Genomic DNA, 14,689 nt, shown 5'->3' on the forward strand with positions numbered 1-14,689 from the left:
GGGGGGGGGGGGGGGGGGAATAATAAGAAGGCTTTTGATTGGGAATTTAGTCACGCTTCTTTAACCCGAACTTCCCACTTGGGAATCTACTGAGTAAACCAGAATCTAGCTTCTTGTAATGACTATGAAACTTCATGATCAGTGAATCCATAAAACCATCGACTTCGTCTTCGTATCTCTCATACAGAACCGGCATTGTGTGTGCCCCAACGAACCCTTTTCACCCACAACAACAAAAAAAAGGTCTTGTAAACTCAACTTCCAATCTTAAAAAGAGGAGGCACACCAGTAAGAAGAACTAACTAACTACTCACCGATATACAAAACTGTTAGGAAATTGCAGCAGCTCCCGACCATTGCCGCTACCCATAGTCCGATTACAGCCTGCATAATATAGATTGATTGAAGTTGTATGAACATATTATCTTAGAACAGATAAACCAAATGTGCTTAATGATACATTATGCAGATCAACATTATGCATCTCCAAGAAGATAAAGTAAAGATGGAATGATTCTCTTCTTGTTATGAAACAAGAAAACGCTAAAACTACAGTACGCACCACGAGGAACTGTTTCAAATTCCCTTTACAAGCCAAGTCTTGAAGAAACAACAAACCACGGTTTACTTCTGTTCCAATGGCCACACCGACTTCAGCAAAGAAATCCTTTGGAAGAACCAGGCGAGGCACTCTAGACTGTGAGCTGTTTTTTGAGACATGAAAGGACATTATTATGTTAGATTGCAATCACATGGAACCAAGAATATAGTAACAACAAAGCTTCAGAAACCAAAAAAATACCGGTTTAGGAACCCTGAGGCGTTACACCAAACGAATTGAGCAATCATACCAAGCAAGAGTGCATAGCAAACGAGAGACAGGAAATGGAAATTGATCCATTCGAAAAGCACCCAAATTGCAGTAGCTCCCATCAAAAAACTTGCAGAGATCTTCTTGTTCCTCCATAACAACACATCAGCAGCTGAAAGAAAACATCTCTCTCCCTCAAGACTCAAATCACAACAACAAAACCAAAAAAAAAAACAAATATCACAATTTGTATAAGAATGCTTACATTTGCCACCGCCTAAGACACGATGGATAGGCTCCTGGCGACCAAACAAACGGTTGAATTGAGAACTGACGGAATCTTCTTGTTCGAAGAAAGAAGTATGTTTGGTCTTGTGAACTCTCTCAGTGAAGTTATCCACCAAATCGTCAATAACGTCCTCTACAATGTTCTTCTCAGGCATGATTCTGAAACCACAATCGAAAAATCTGAGTATATAAAAATCCTTAATTTGTTCGAAACTCAAGCAGACCCAAAGTTGACTTCATATAACAATTAGTAATTAAAAATCGAATCTTTTGATAATTTCTTCACACCCTAAACCCAAAACCCCTTCAAAGTAATCAAAATTTGGTTAACCAGTTGGTGGGTGATAATTACAATGATATGAAAAGAAACTTAGATCTTAACCAGAATTGAAGAACAAAAACGAGATAAAAGATGAAGATGAGTAAAGAGTAAACCTGGAGGAATTGGAGAAGAAGAAGAAAAGCTTGTTTCTTGTTCTATATGAATCTCACACAAAAAAAGTTGCCCTTTTTCTTAAGATTCTCAAAGATGAAGATGAAAGATGAAAGTGAAAAGCAAACGATGGGATTGGTTGTGTGGAATTATTATTGAGAATTGAATAGTTTCGTAACGTTGTGGGCAAATTTTGGAGTCTAGTGTTGTAGATAGGACTTGTGGTCTTCCCACGTGCAGCTCATGACAAAAATTAGGGACTCTCCTCAATACACAAAGCAATCATTTTTCAATTTGATCACGGGGAAAATAAGAAGAAAAAACGATGACAAAAATATTATTACTACCTTGTTATCTTTCTTGTAATCCTTAGTTTTAACTTCTTCCCATCCATTGGGATAATTTGATTATGAATCAGCTTAAGGGATTTCTAGAGCTTCTGATTTTTGTATCTATATATACAGTATCGAGGTTTTTGATGATGGTCGAGTTTACTCAAGGGATTCAGTATTTTACGAAATTTTATTATATAAATCTTGATGACAAAATTACTAATTAACAAGATCATAACACGTGTCAATTATATTATTCAGATGTTGACACATGTCAATTATAAATTTATTAAAATTTTAAAAATAAAAAAATATTAAAATTCAAAACCTACCATAAAAATGTTGTATATAAAAGTAAAATATAGAAAAGAAAACCTAAGTTTATTTAAAATCTTTTAAAGAAACAAAACCTTTGTAAACTTCCAAATGTAAAACAAAACTATTAAAAGTTTTTAAAATATTAAAAAGGCAATTATAAGAAAATTATAAAATTTAAACAGCTTTAAAATTTTAAAAAGATCAGTATAAGGAAATTATATATATAAATAAAATTTGAACTTAAAATATATTTTATTTATTTTAATTTTAAGTTGCTAATTTTACAAGAAAATTGATTACTTTTTATATAAGATAAAAAATGATTGTGAAAATATACAATTAATTACTGTTTCTAAGAAAAAGATTGGTTGAAGTAAAAGAAAAAAAAAGATCGTCTCATATTTTTTTCACCAATCAAATAATTTATTCAAAAAAACTGTTATTGTAATATATAAGATATGAGTATGTAATATTAATGTATGCATTTTTTAACTATAAAAATATAATAGGTTATTTAATGTGTTCATAAAGATAATTTGTTGGTAGTAGTAAAGACTAAAGAGTATATTCTAACAGTAGAATATATTTATGTGTACAAATACATTTTTAGTGGTAATGTATATAGTAGTTTGTAAATGGATATACATTAGTGTATTACAGAAAACAAAAAAAAAAAACTATTTTCTATAACCACAAGTTTATCTCTTTACTTTTATACATTGTTTTTACTTATGAAAATAATTAAATATATATTCTTTGTTAAATTTAACAATAAATTAACTAAAAGTTTAACTTTGAACATATGTACAACTATTTTCTTTAACTAAAAGTGTATCTCTTTATTTTTTTTTTCAACCAAACAATAAATTAAAAAGAATTTCCTCGGTTAGTTGTCCAAGCTGGAGAGAAGAAGTTTACAAAAAAAACTTCAGAGATAAGATAACGCGAAGCACGGGCAAGACAATCTGTCTTCGTATTTGACGCACAAAGGATCCAAGAGATATAGAATAGTGGGAAGGACTCCAGCAAGTTAAACTCATCGAGCAGGTTGGAGAAGGACGACCAATCTTCAGAGACTGCACAATAGTGAGTAACTCATACAATCAGTCTCGAAATGTTGACAAGCGATCCCTGCAGCACGTATCCGCTCCATGACCGACAACAACGCTTCTAACTCCGAATGTAGGGGGAGGGCTCCGTCTTAGACACTTAGCCTCCAATAACAAGGTTCGCTCCTCACCAACACAATACCACCAGTCCAATCCTGAATGCACATTGGTTGCTTTCCAAAAACCATTAATCTGACAACGGAGATGGAGATGACATAACCGCCGTAAAAGAGAGCGCCTCTTCCCAGACTAACTTCCAAAGCCTGAGCAATTATATCATTCGTCTCGATCTCTAAATTTGTATTTTTTTTTTAGTTATGGCCTTCCAGATTGCCCATAAATTCTATGATAACTGAAGAAGTTGATCAAAATCACCCTGTTGAGAGGCAACCTTCCAGAAAACAAAATCCAAATTCGAGTACACTCACTCATATGGAAAACCCTCTGATGAGACCAGAGTCGGAGATAAATCTCAAACTTCACACGAGCGAGGGCATTCAAAGAAAACATGATTAATAGTCAACCACATAGTCGTACCATTTACACCAAAATCACATTGGACAACTCAATGTATCAATTTATTTTTATAGATAGTTTTTACTTACTAAAAATTATTTGTTTTATATTCATTATTAAATTTAATTTTATTTAAAAAACTCTAAACCCGCACATCGGACGGATCCTAATCTAGTATACAAAACACGGTAAAAGTCAAAGTTTTTAATGCGACATAAATGGTATGAGATGTTTTTCTTAAGGAAATTTACGAGGAATAAATACTTACACGTCAAAGATAAAGTAAAAGGCAAAAACCCAATACTGTACATCTCAAATACTTTACAAAGACGAGTACTAGATTTTTACTTTTCGAGTTGTTATTTTATTGATGGCGGCCAATGCCATGCATGACTTTCAGTTTCAGCAATGCAAAGTTGAAGTTGGCAAAGTACCTTATTGGATGCAAATTTCTCTCGTCTCTAGAGATATATAGTATATAATTCCAAGAGATAGAAAGAAAGAAACGGTTCACCAAGTGCTTTGTGAAGTGCTAAATTTTGACTATTGAATGCAAATCCTAACAATTGTTTTTGTCTTTATCCTATAATAGGCCAGAGGCTGAACAAATTCCTATTGGCCAGCGAGCATATGATTTTAATCTTTGATATAATGACTCTTAAAGCTCCCTTGGCACTTTTGCACTTTACCAAACTTGTCTCTTTCTTGTTGTTTGTATCTAGCTGAAGCAAATAAGCTGTGTTTATATGTCGAGATTTTCCAGATTCATCCTTGTCGCTGCGCTTTTGATGAGCTCCTTCCGTACATCGACCTGAAACAGACACAGAACACAACATTGCAACACAACATTGCAACACAACATTGCAGCACGAGTTTTGTCATTTTCATTGTTTTTTAGCACGAGTTTTGTCATTTTCATTGTTTTTTAGTACGAGTCTGAGACTGATAATTCATTGGCTTACCCGAGCACCCATAAGTGATGAGAAGACCATATTCGTTTCTGCTGCGTCCTCAATAACTAGTTGCTTCAATATCCTCGTATCTGGATTCATTGTTGTTTCCCATAACTGCGCAGGCATCATCTCACCCAAACCTGCAGATGCAGAAAGAAAGGAACATTACAGAATAATACAATTGATGTGACTAATCTAGATTTCATTATGCACACACTCAAGAGTATCTTAATAGCTAACCTATAACAACTACTATAAAACTAACTTCTCACAGTTATTTATCCTTTCCAAAGAACACATTCATGATGTGAGAACCCATAAGACCACAAAACAAGGTTTCTCTCTGCCATTACCTTTGAACCTCTGAATGTTGTAGGATGCGTTTCCAGGGAACGATGCAGTGATTTTTTTAAGAGCTGCATCATCGTAGCAATAGTGCGCCTGTTTCCCCCTTTCAACCTGATCGTTTTCGAAGAGAGACTCGCTTTTAGCAAAACTTAAAGGTAAATCTGAAGCACAAAACTGCAAAAGATAATAAATGATAAGAGCTTACCTTGAAAAGAGGTGGAACACCAACATATATGCAACCCGCGTCAAACAAGGCTCTCTGTAGAAATTACATTTCATTAATTTCACACAAGTCAATCAGCAATCTGAGGCTACTTTAACAAATGTCTTATCCAATGAAATCAATACCTGATATCTGAAGAAAAAGGTCAACAGAAGAGTCCGGATATGTGCACCATCAACATCTGCATCTGTTAGTATGATAATTTTATGGTAACGTAGATTCTCCTTGTTAAAATCTTCTCCCTGAAATAGGTTTTCCGTCAAACTGACTTTTCCGAACATTCCAACATAAAAGATATGAAAAAGGATATATTACCTTGACTCCAAGACCAAGGCCAAGAATTAGATTTTGAATTTCTTCGTTCTTATACATGGCTGCTTCATCCTTTCTCTCAATATTCAAAATTTTACCTCTCAAAGGAAGAATCGCCTGCACAGATCGAAATACAGTGTTACAGACTAAAAAATAGATGTAGAACCCACTATTTCCGCACTCCTATATGCTTTAGCTTTCATCAAAAAGATAGTGGCACAACTCATATGATGCGACCTATAAGTGATTCACCAAATTCGCAAGCGACACACTATCCCAAATCAGCCTTATTCAACTATAGTTTGGATTGCATCTTACTCTCATATTACTGACACCAAAGAATGTTGATACTACTCAGAGACCCAATTATTCAATTTTGATGGTAAAGAGTAGACTCTTAGACTCTTAGTGTTTCGCACTAAAAAGAAGCCCACCAGAACTTTATTAGCAATAAACTTTTCATGTTTTTTTACCAATGAAAGCTGCAACGGCTCAACTTAGACATGGAAAGAATATTCAATATCTCAAGCATCAGGTATGGCACCTTGCAGAATGCATATTATTTGCTTGGATGCTATATATAGCTACAAAACGAAAAATTTATTTCTACCTCATCCTGGATTCTTGTTTAGTGATACACTAAGTAGAATATCTTACCTGGAAACGCCTGTCACGACCCTGTTTCGCGCTGCCACCAGCAGAATCTCCTTCAACAATGAAAATCTCTGGTAGCATAGGAAATAAATGTCAATAAAGTGACTAAAATTCACAGCTTACTAGTGTTAAAAGCTATAAACCACCAGTATATATATAACGACAGCCTCTTGTTTCTTTTCACTTTGGGTCTAAGAGGATCAAATTTTCCCATTTTGTACGTCGTATTGTCATATAAGTCATACTTTAAATTCATCAGACTGAACTCATGTTCTGATTTCCTAAGAAAAGGCACTTTCATACTGGCTGAGGCATACCAGATTCTGCAGGATCTGTGGATGAGCAATCTGCAAGTTTTCCAGGAAGTGAAGATGACTTCAAAACGCTTTTTGATCTCACCAATTCCCTAGCCCTCTTAGCAGCCAGAGCAGCCTAAAAAGAAAAGGAGTCAACAAGGAAAATTAATGGTCATTTGGTTGAAATTTGTAACTAGACACACTGAAGGAGACATATTCGCAATCAGAGAATACACTAATCACAGATATCAGAAAAAGAATCCTCAAAGGATAAAACACATATTTGAGTGTTTGAGTGGCATTTGTGTACGTGAAGGTGTGTAAGTATGAGCAGGTATATCATCGACGCACCTTGTACGCATTCAAGGATTTGGAAATAATGCTTTCAAGGACATCCGGATGCAATTCCAAGAACTCCGTGAGGTACTCCTGGACTGATTGGTCAACAATTTTTCTCACCTCCGGATTTCCTAGTCTAGTCTTTGTGACACAAAAATTTAATATGAGCAACAAAATCCAAGAAAATTTAGAGCCTGCTGACCAGAGATTGTTTGGGCAAACACATATCATTATGCTCTTAAGTACCTTTGTTTGACCTTCAAACTCAGGATTAGGAATCTTGACTGAGACAATGCAGGTCAATCCCTCCCTAACATGTTCCCCACTTAAGCTAATATCCTTTTCCTGAATACACAACCAACAACAATAAGTTACACAAAAAGTTAGGAACCTTGTCAGAACTGGTCAAAATAAATGCTTAAATGTAAGCAAAAGCAACCTCTATAGCTGGCATATAACACAGTTCAATCATGTTAAGTACATTTTTCATGGACCGTAGCGCACTAAAGCATGTCTACTAAGTGCAGGTGTACAAGTATTCAAATTTAGTCTCAGTCCATGGAGAAGAACAAAAAATATAATCCTTGACTTACATCACTCAGAAGACTCTTTCAACCATAATAATGACCAACTAACAGCAATTAGCATTTGCAGTTTTCATGAAAAAGGAGGGAAGAAAAAAAAGGCTCTAAACCTCTAAGAGTGGAAATATAAAAAGTTGGAAAAACGCAGTTGGTAGATGGTATCACACCTTGATAACCTTTAACTTTTTTGCAAGGGAGTTTAGAGTTCTTGTTAGTGAAGCCTTCACACCTTCTATATGTGTCCCACCATCAACGGTCCGAATACTATTCGCGTATCCCAGCATCGTGTCGGAATAAGCATCTGAACACCTGGTACAATAACGAGATTATATATTTAGATCATCTTAATTTTGGATAGCTACCATGATAAAGGCATTCTCGTCCAGAAGAACGGCAGTATATACAATCATCAACTCTGCATACAGTACAACAACATTTTTCCATCCAATATAGATAGTGTAAACCATTCAGCCTAAATTTTCAATTATGTGGTTTTACGGTAAATGCAACCATATTATAATCTGTTCATCATATAAGCAGATATTAGAAGACGTATATAGAAGAAAGAGTAAAATACCACTGAAGTGCAATGTCAACGGTGGCGCCATTGATCTCTTTCCGGAAACCCAGCACATCATGAAGCGGTTTCTGAACAAAAGAGCTATAAATTAATCTTTTTAGGAGGACGAGTAATAAGGATGACCTAATACCAGCGATCTAAATGCATAAGAGCTAACTTAATAGGTAAGTCGACACAGGTCTCATACTCATGCTAACTAGAGCCCTAAAGAATAAAGAACAGGTCACCATATCTTACCACCAAGTAAGCTGAGAAAGATAAGTATTGGTACCATCCTCATTGCATTATGTTTCACAAAGCCCATTTACATTAAAATTGCCACAATTTTAAGTCTCGCATCATTAATTGGCATATATATATGAGACTTTATACGTTATCACTATAATAACAAGGGATCCACAGTACAAGCTTCACCTTATCAGTATTTAGCCAGCTAACATATTCAGTTAACCCTCCAGCATAGAAGTATTCACTATACAAGTCCCTTTCTGGATCATCATCCTCCTTTTTTAGAGAAATTGTAACCTGCATTCAATATGGACCTCCAGATTATGAAAATGGAACAGTAGAACAATAGTCTGCTAAATAAGAACTGATAAACGATCAGGTTAAGATGCTTCATGAACATGAAACACACAAATCATATATATACATTTTAATTAGATTATCATGGCTGCCTATACCTTTGGATTTAGAAAAGCAAGCTCCCTAATTCGACCAGAAATAGTGTTATGGTCAAATTGAATTGCAGTTGTGAATACTGAAAATCAGTTTGTTGCAGAAAAGATAAGTTAGTCATCAAGTCCTTATCTTTGGGAGGGTACAATAGATAAGTACGGAATACAGGCAAAACCTTCTTTGTCAGGCCAAAACCGGATGCATGTCCCTTGAGTCTCCCTTGACTCTGGTGGGAGGACATGACGTGTAAGAGTTGTTATGGGCTTTCCACGAGAATACTTCTGCTGAAACTCCATCCCATCTCTGCGAACAATAACCTCCAATGCCTGTGAATAGTGGGAGCTCCTTGATTAGTGGTATGCATATTATCCTAATAGTCTCTTGATGGCTTGCCAAATATAAGAGTGTCTTATGGTAGAAGTATCCGAAATTGATAGCCCCAGTATTCAGTAAGGAACCATTCCAAGATCTTTCTAACATAATATCAGGTTTGGACATTAGATGACCTTTCACACACAATAAAGGATTTGCAATAACCTAGCAAAAACTTCATATAAAATCTAACGCGCAGGATCTAATTATCATACAAATGTTTACAAACCAATCAAAAATGGGCACAGGGCCACTGTGACAGAGAGGATTTTCAATTTAGCAGAATGGAAAATGAATCGATGTACTAACGGTTAGAACACACCTCTGACAAAGCATTCACAACCGATAAACCTACACCATGTAATCCACCAGACACGCTGTACCCACTGCTCTTGCCACCAAACTTACCCCCTGCATGTAAGACCTGCACAAATAAAAAGCACTACTGATTAACTGCTTGAACATAAATAAGGATAATAAAACAAAAATACGAGTGATTCTGCTTTAAGAAAAACATAGACAGCTCCATACATAGGAATGGGTAAGTTAAGGATAAATTTCCATCTCTTGTGAATATCTTTGTTAAGAAGCCTGCTTGCGGTAGGGTTAAAAGTATTTATCATTTACTAGGTCTCTAATATACTAGATTGGAAAATAAGTTAACACGAGGTATGAATTACCAAAGAGTATATGTTTATGCTGTTCCCAGTTAACCGTTAAATCTCAGAGTGATCTAAATTCATTTATAAGTATGAGCGAGAGAGAAAACAAATTTCTGCCGAGCAGTAGTACCGTAAGGACAGTCTCCAAAGCAGATTTTCTCGTTGCAGGATGCAAATCTGTAGGTATCTGCAAAAAAAGCGTTTATAAAACAGATTTGACTTCTGGAATGAAAAAAAACTATATGAGAAATAAACAACCGTAAATGAATAAATTATGGCATGAACATATACTGTTTACTCTCAATGTAAAGTAGATGTAAAACAGGAAGCTTTGCAAAATACAGCTCAGAAATCAGAATACCAAAATTAGCTCCTATACATAATTACAGAATGCCATTGGGTGCCACTTAACCTTTCTCTGGCATCCCAGCATAAAAAAACTATACCCATGTTTCAAGTTATAAATACTGTATATGTGAGGATGAGTAAGTGGAAGAAATCACATACCCCACGTCCGTTGTCTGATATGCTAACTGAATCATCTGAGTGTAAAACAACATCGATCTTTGACGCAAAACCAGCTTGGGCCTCGTCAATTGCGTTGTCAAGAATTTCATAAACCTAAGAAACAACATGTAATGAGAAGGATATAACCAGTTGATATGAGCCAATCACGACCAAGAAAAGTTCAGAGAATAAGGCATTTACCAGATGGTGCAAACCACGAGATCCGGTGCTACCAATATACATTCCAGGTCTTTTTCTGACAGGGTCTAAGCCTTCCAACACCTAATGCACCATAGAGAGTTTAAGATACAATAAAAAGGTGAAACTAAAAGATTCATAGTAGGAATAAACACAGCAGTTCATCTGAAAATGAAACCAATCTTTACTTGGATGTGCTCGGAACTATAATCCTTAGAGGTAGAGCTCTCTTGGGGAGACTCCATGGTCGATGACATAAAACTCTTAGGTGAGACTGCATTTCTTTGTACAAGTCTTTGACTAAAAACATTGACTAACTGAAACTTTATCCTGAAACCAAATGTGAATAGTAGTTATACAATCTTCACTAATCAACTAGAATCGAGAAAGCCTACATACACAAGAATACGACTTTCTGAGAAACCATAGCTAAATGTAACACTCAGTGAACTAAAGTCCTGAAATTGACCAAATTACGCAAAACTTTTTGGAAGGAGCTGAAGAAAGCAATTGACTTTCACTTCGAGGGCTTTGAAACTTTCAGGAATCGCGTAAAAGGCGTGATTTTTAGCATCTAAAGCAAGTTTTTATGTGGTGCTTATGTTCATTAAACCGCCAATTTTACCCGGAAATCAAAAACGGAAAAAGTGAAAAAGAGGACAGGGAACTCAAACCTGGGTGTTGAAGAAGAAGTGAGAGATGAGGAGTGACGGTGAAGTGAAGGATACAGAGAATGAGAGAAGAGACGAGGACGAGAAGCCATGAGACGAAAATAACGGTGAAGATAAGAGTGTGGTCTCTGAACAAGAGCCATGAGAACAGTGATGGTGACAGCAAGGAGATGTTTTCTTCTGCTTCAAACCAGTTTTACGGGTCTTCATCTCGGGCCGGGTTACTCGAACCCACCCGACCCGGACCCGGCCCAAAGCTTTAATTTTTTCTTTTTCTTTTTTTGTTTGTTCAAGAACATTTTGCTACATCTTCTTGTAGTTGAGTTAGAAAAAGAGTCAATTCAATATACTTTTGAATTCTGATTATGATTTGCAGCAAAATATCTTTATCTGAATTTTGTATGTATTTGATATTTTGGTAGAGATCGAAATCATACTGAGAGTTTGATCCTTTTTGGTTCTTTTCAACTAGTGAAGTGAACACAAAGTGACAGAGAAAGAGTCTTGTTGCAAGTTGCAACGCAACAATGGCATATCATCATAACCAGATCAAAAAAACATAAGTCATAGAATCTAACAAATTGTGTGATACAGTTACCTATGTATATGTAATATATATGTCTATAGGTTAGATACAAAAATGAGTAAGAGAACATCTCAGTCTCTGAGCTGCTTCATCTAAACCTGCGTTTAGTCTCTCCATAAGCAACAACACCGAGAACGGTTATACTGTACCCACCGATTCCCATCACTGTAACCGGGTTTCGGAAAAGCAGGATCGATATCACAACTGCAACCGCTCCTTTAGCATTTCCAAGGACCTGAAACATTAACATACACATGATTGATCCAATTAGGCACAGCTCTAGTTTTGTAGAAGTTCAAATACTATTTCAGTTTGTTACCTGGAGGGTAAGTGCGCTTGTGTGCTTGGTTACCAGAAAGTTTAACAAGTTGGCAGAATAAGCCATCACAGAGTTAACCAGGAGAAGTAACCACATGTACTTATGTTGTTTTCCGAGCGATAGTGTCACACTCATCACATCCGGTTCCATAACAATTGTGACGGGCAGAAGAGCAATGACAGCTATTGGGGACATGTACAGCATCAAATTCATCGAATTCAACTTTTCTCTGCAAGAAAACTTAAAGATATGTTAAAACTCTAAGATGATCAGTACTGATTAAGTAGGCTCTAAAGCTTCCTACTTTGGTTATTTCAACTGGTTGCAAAATCTTCTACAATATCGAACATATGTATAAGAGTTTTTGCGATTTATTGAGTAAATACATTGCAAAAGCAGAGCAAATGATCTTATTAACAGACTTACCCCTCTGAAGAAAGTAAGATGCCTTGAAGAACAGATTTAAAAGCTCTTGCAGCAGTAGCACTAATGCACATAATGAATCCAAACCAGTGAAAACCCGGTTCACCCTGTGACCACAAAGACAGACTCAGATCAGGATCATTCATAAAGACAATACAGTAATCCCAGAATCAATGAACCAAACGTTCGATAATAAACGCATTGCAAGATATCAAATAATTCACAGAACAATGTTGATAGTAAAAAAGGCAATAGTTACAAGAAGAAAGTCTAAAGCTTTATATAACACAGGACTCCAAACCATTAAAGGATGAAGCTTTATATAACACAGGACTCAACATTGTGCTTGCACGTGACAATTGAATTGTATAACTCAATGTAATCACATTCTTGTAATCAATCATGAAACAAAGCAATCATCTATCTATAATGCTCTAAGCTAACAAACAAATCAGACATCACAATCGCTAGATAAAGAACACATTTTTGTCAAAATCTGTAGAACATCATAAAACAATGACTACAGAACCAAAATAAACATTTCCATTACGAGAATTGTAAGAAAAAGAAGACATACCCCACTAGCGATAACGACACCGGTAACAACAGGGACGAGAGCACCATAGGTGACCCAAGCTTCTCTCTTAAAGGTCATAATATAGGCAAAGAGCGCAGTAAAAAACGGCGTCGTAGCACCAACGGCTTGATTAAACGAGACAGGGAGGTAACGAAGAGAGATATTGCCACCGACAACGGAGGCACAGAAGACAATGCTAAGAGTCGCAACCTTGAGGAACTGAGAACGAGATTTGAGGTATTGAAGAGGGACGAGTTTGAGGAAAACGATGGAGACGTAGCTGAGGATAGCGCAAGCGGACATGTGACACATTGTGAGAAAAATAGGGAATTTGAAACCGTAATTGGAGAGGAGGAACTTGTTGAGGAGAAGAACACCGATGTTGGAGGTGTACCAGAGGATGATTAATGATGATATGAAGAGGGTTTGTTTCTTCTGAGAAGAAGAAGACATATCTGATTTCTGATCTGGGTTCTTCTTGTTCATCTTTTTTGTCGTCGATGAGATCGAGAGAGCTTTTTTGGTGGGAGAAGAAAGAGAGAAATTAGCATGGGATATGATGGGACGACAAAGAAGAAAAGCTCTCAGATATGGAAAGAAAAAAAATTAGTGTATGTAATTGTTGTTTGGTTTGTTTGGTAAACGTAGTTAATGCGATTGACCAATAAAATAAAAAAAAAAAGAAGTGATTAATGCATTGTTATTAAATTGGAAACTATATTTGGGGAATATAATTTGAATTGGCTAATTTTTTTGTTGGACTTTTGAAAATTATTATTTCTTGTATAAATATTAGTTATTGTGATACTGAAGTGTTTTATTTTTTGTTGTAACAAAATTTAGCGGTCAAGAACTTAAATTCTAGTGTACTGTTTATTCCATTTTTCAGATTAGGTAAGAAAAAAAAAAAAGGTTAGGTAAGAATTCGGTTCTTGACCAAATAAAAATTTGTCCAAAATGTATAATTATTCTTTTTCAAGACTATTTTTTATACACTTTTTATATAACTTTTTAGTTTATTTTCAAGAATTCGGTTATACTTATATATATATATATCTCTTTTTTTTTTTTTGGTGATATCTCTCCGTGCGTGATTCAGACTTGTCTTGCAGTATTTGGTGCCTACTTTGAAAGGGATGAGATCAGTAACGCCATTAATAATGCCAAATACATTCCTGGCCTGAAACCAAACTACAATGGACATCCGAGTGTTTTCAGCAATTTATATAACTAACTACTCTTGCTCTAACAAATCTACTTCTTTCAATCACAAGGTTCGTGTAAATGGATACATAATTAACTTTCCTTCTTGTACATATATACACAAATCAAGATTTTTTTTTGCTTGCTTATTCTGCAGATTGGGATCTTGTATAAGCTCAAGTATGGTGAATTAGGTGCAAGGGTTATGTGCAAATCCAGCCCTACAACTCAGTTCACTGGTACTTTGAGACTCCTAGGAGACATCTATATATGGTTTCATTTTCACTTCCATGGGTGTTGTTGACATTAACCGACGACGCATGCTTAATAAGTGGAATATTGGTGTCATTGCTATTGTACGTAACATGTCAGCTCAGATAACACTGTAAGTCTACTA

The 14,689-nt window shown here is 35.7% G+C and overlaps 3 protein-coding genes across 3 annotated transcripts; all 3 read right to left on the reverse strand.

Moving 5' to 3' along the window:
* LOC104745205 (reticulon-like protein B8) lies at positions 8 to 1,696 on the reverse strand. Its single transcript, XM_010466397.1, has 6 exons — positions 1,535 to 1,696; positions 1,077 to 1,258; positions 803 to 983; positions 563 to 704; positions 315 to 384; positions 8 to 216 (listed from the first exon to the last, which is right to left on the reverse strand). The coding sequence occupies exons 2-6, from the start codon at positions 1,252 to 1,254 to the stop codon at positions 47 to 49; spliced, it is 741 nt and encodes a 246-aa protein (XP_010464699.1). The 5' UTR covers positions 1,255 to 1,258; positions 1,535 to 1,696; the 3' UTR covers positions 8 to 46.
* Positions 4,224 to 11,334, reverse strand: LOC104745206 (DNA gyrase subunit B, chloroplastic-like). Its single transcript, XM_010466398.1, has 21 exons — positions 11,188 to 11,334; positions 10,702 to 10,843; positions 10,517 to 10,597; positions 10,316 to 10,429; positions 9,939 to 9,995; positions 9,469 to 9,570; positions 8,950 to 9,100; positions 8,780 to 8,856; positions 8,511 to 8,621; positions 8,094 to 8,164; positions 7,684 to 7,825; positions 7,179 to 7,277; positions 6,945 to 7,073; positions 6,615 to 6,729; positions 6,301 to 6,368; positions 5,647 to 5,760; positions 5,457 to 5,573; positions 5,314 to 5,367; positions 5,114 to 5,219; positions 4,770 to 4,900; positions 4,224 to 4,618 (listed from the first exon to the last, which is right to left on the reverse strand). Exons 1-21 carry the CDS (start codon positions 11,325 to 11,327, stop codon positions 4,550 to 4,552), a joined length of 2,190 nt encoding a protein of 729 aa, XP_010464700.1. The 5' UTR covers positions 11,328 to 11,334; the 3' UTR covers positions 4,224 to 4,549.
* On the reverse strand, positions 11,673 to 13,669 carry LOC104748100 (probable sugar phosphate/phosphate translocator At3g10290). Its single transcript, XM_010469790.2, has 4 exons — positions 13,090 to 13,669; positions 12,516 to 12,619; positions 12,090 to 12,318; positions 11,673 to 12,005 (listed from the first exon to the last, which is right to left on the reverse strand). Exons 1-4 carry the CDS (start codon positions 13,573 to 13,575, stop codon positions 11,859 to 11,861), a joined length of 966 nt encoding a protein of 321 aa, XP_010468092.2. The 5' UTR covers positions 13,576 to 13,669; the 3' UTR covers positions 11,673 to 11,858.

The sequence above is a fragment of the Camelina sativa genome, chromosome 15 (assembly GCF_000633955.1).
Source record: "Camelina sativa cultivar DH55 chromosome 15, Cs, whole genome shotgun sequence".
Classification (NCBI taxonomy): domain Eukaryota; kingdom Viridiplantae; phylum Streptophyta; class Magnoliopsida; order Brassicales; family Brassicaceae; genus Camelina; species Camelina sativa.

Bases quoted from the DNA above. Each gene is read 5' to 3' on its own strand.
- LOC104748100 (XM_010469790.2), bottom strand. From the start codon at position 13,575: ATGAACAAGAAGAACCCAGATCAGAAATCAGATATGTCTTCTTCTTCT. The intron at 12,620-13,089 runs GTATGTCTTCTT...TTGTGGTCACAG, and splicing joins GTGTCGTTATCGCTAGTGGG to GGTGAACCGGGTTTTCACTG. The intron at 12,006-12,089 runs GTAACAAACTGA...TTAATGTTTCAG, and splicing joins CAAGCGCACTTACCCTCCAG to GTCCTTGGAAATGCTAAAGG.
- LOC104745205 (XM_010466397.1), bottom strand. From the start codon at position 1,254: ATGCCTGAGAAGAACATTGTAGAGGACGTTATTGACGATTTGGTGGAT. The intron at 984-1,076 runs GTAAGCATTCTT...GTTTTCTTTCAG, and splicing joins TGTCTTAGGCGGTGGCAAAT to CTGCTGATGTGTTGTTATGG. The intron at 705-802 runs GTATTTTTTTGG...CTCAAAAAACAG, and splicing joins GCCTCAGGGTTCCTAAACCG to CTCACAGTCTAGAGTGCCTC.
- LOC104745206 (XM_010466398.1), bottom strand. From the start codon at position 11,327: ATGGCTCTTGTTCAGAGACCACACTCTTATCTTCACCGTTATTTTCGT. The intron at 7,074-7,178 runs GTACTTAAGAGC...TGTGTCACAAAG, and splicing joins AGTTTGAAGGTCAAACAAAG to ACTAGACTAGGAAATCCGGA. The intron at 5,220-5,313 runs GTAAGCTCTTAT...GAAAACGATCAG, and splicing joins GTGTTCCACCTCTTTTCAAG to GTTGAAAGGGGGAAACAGGC.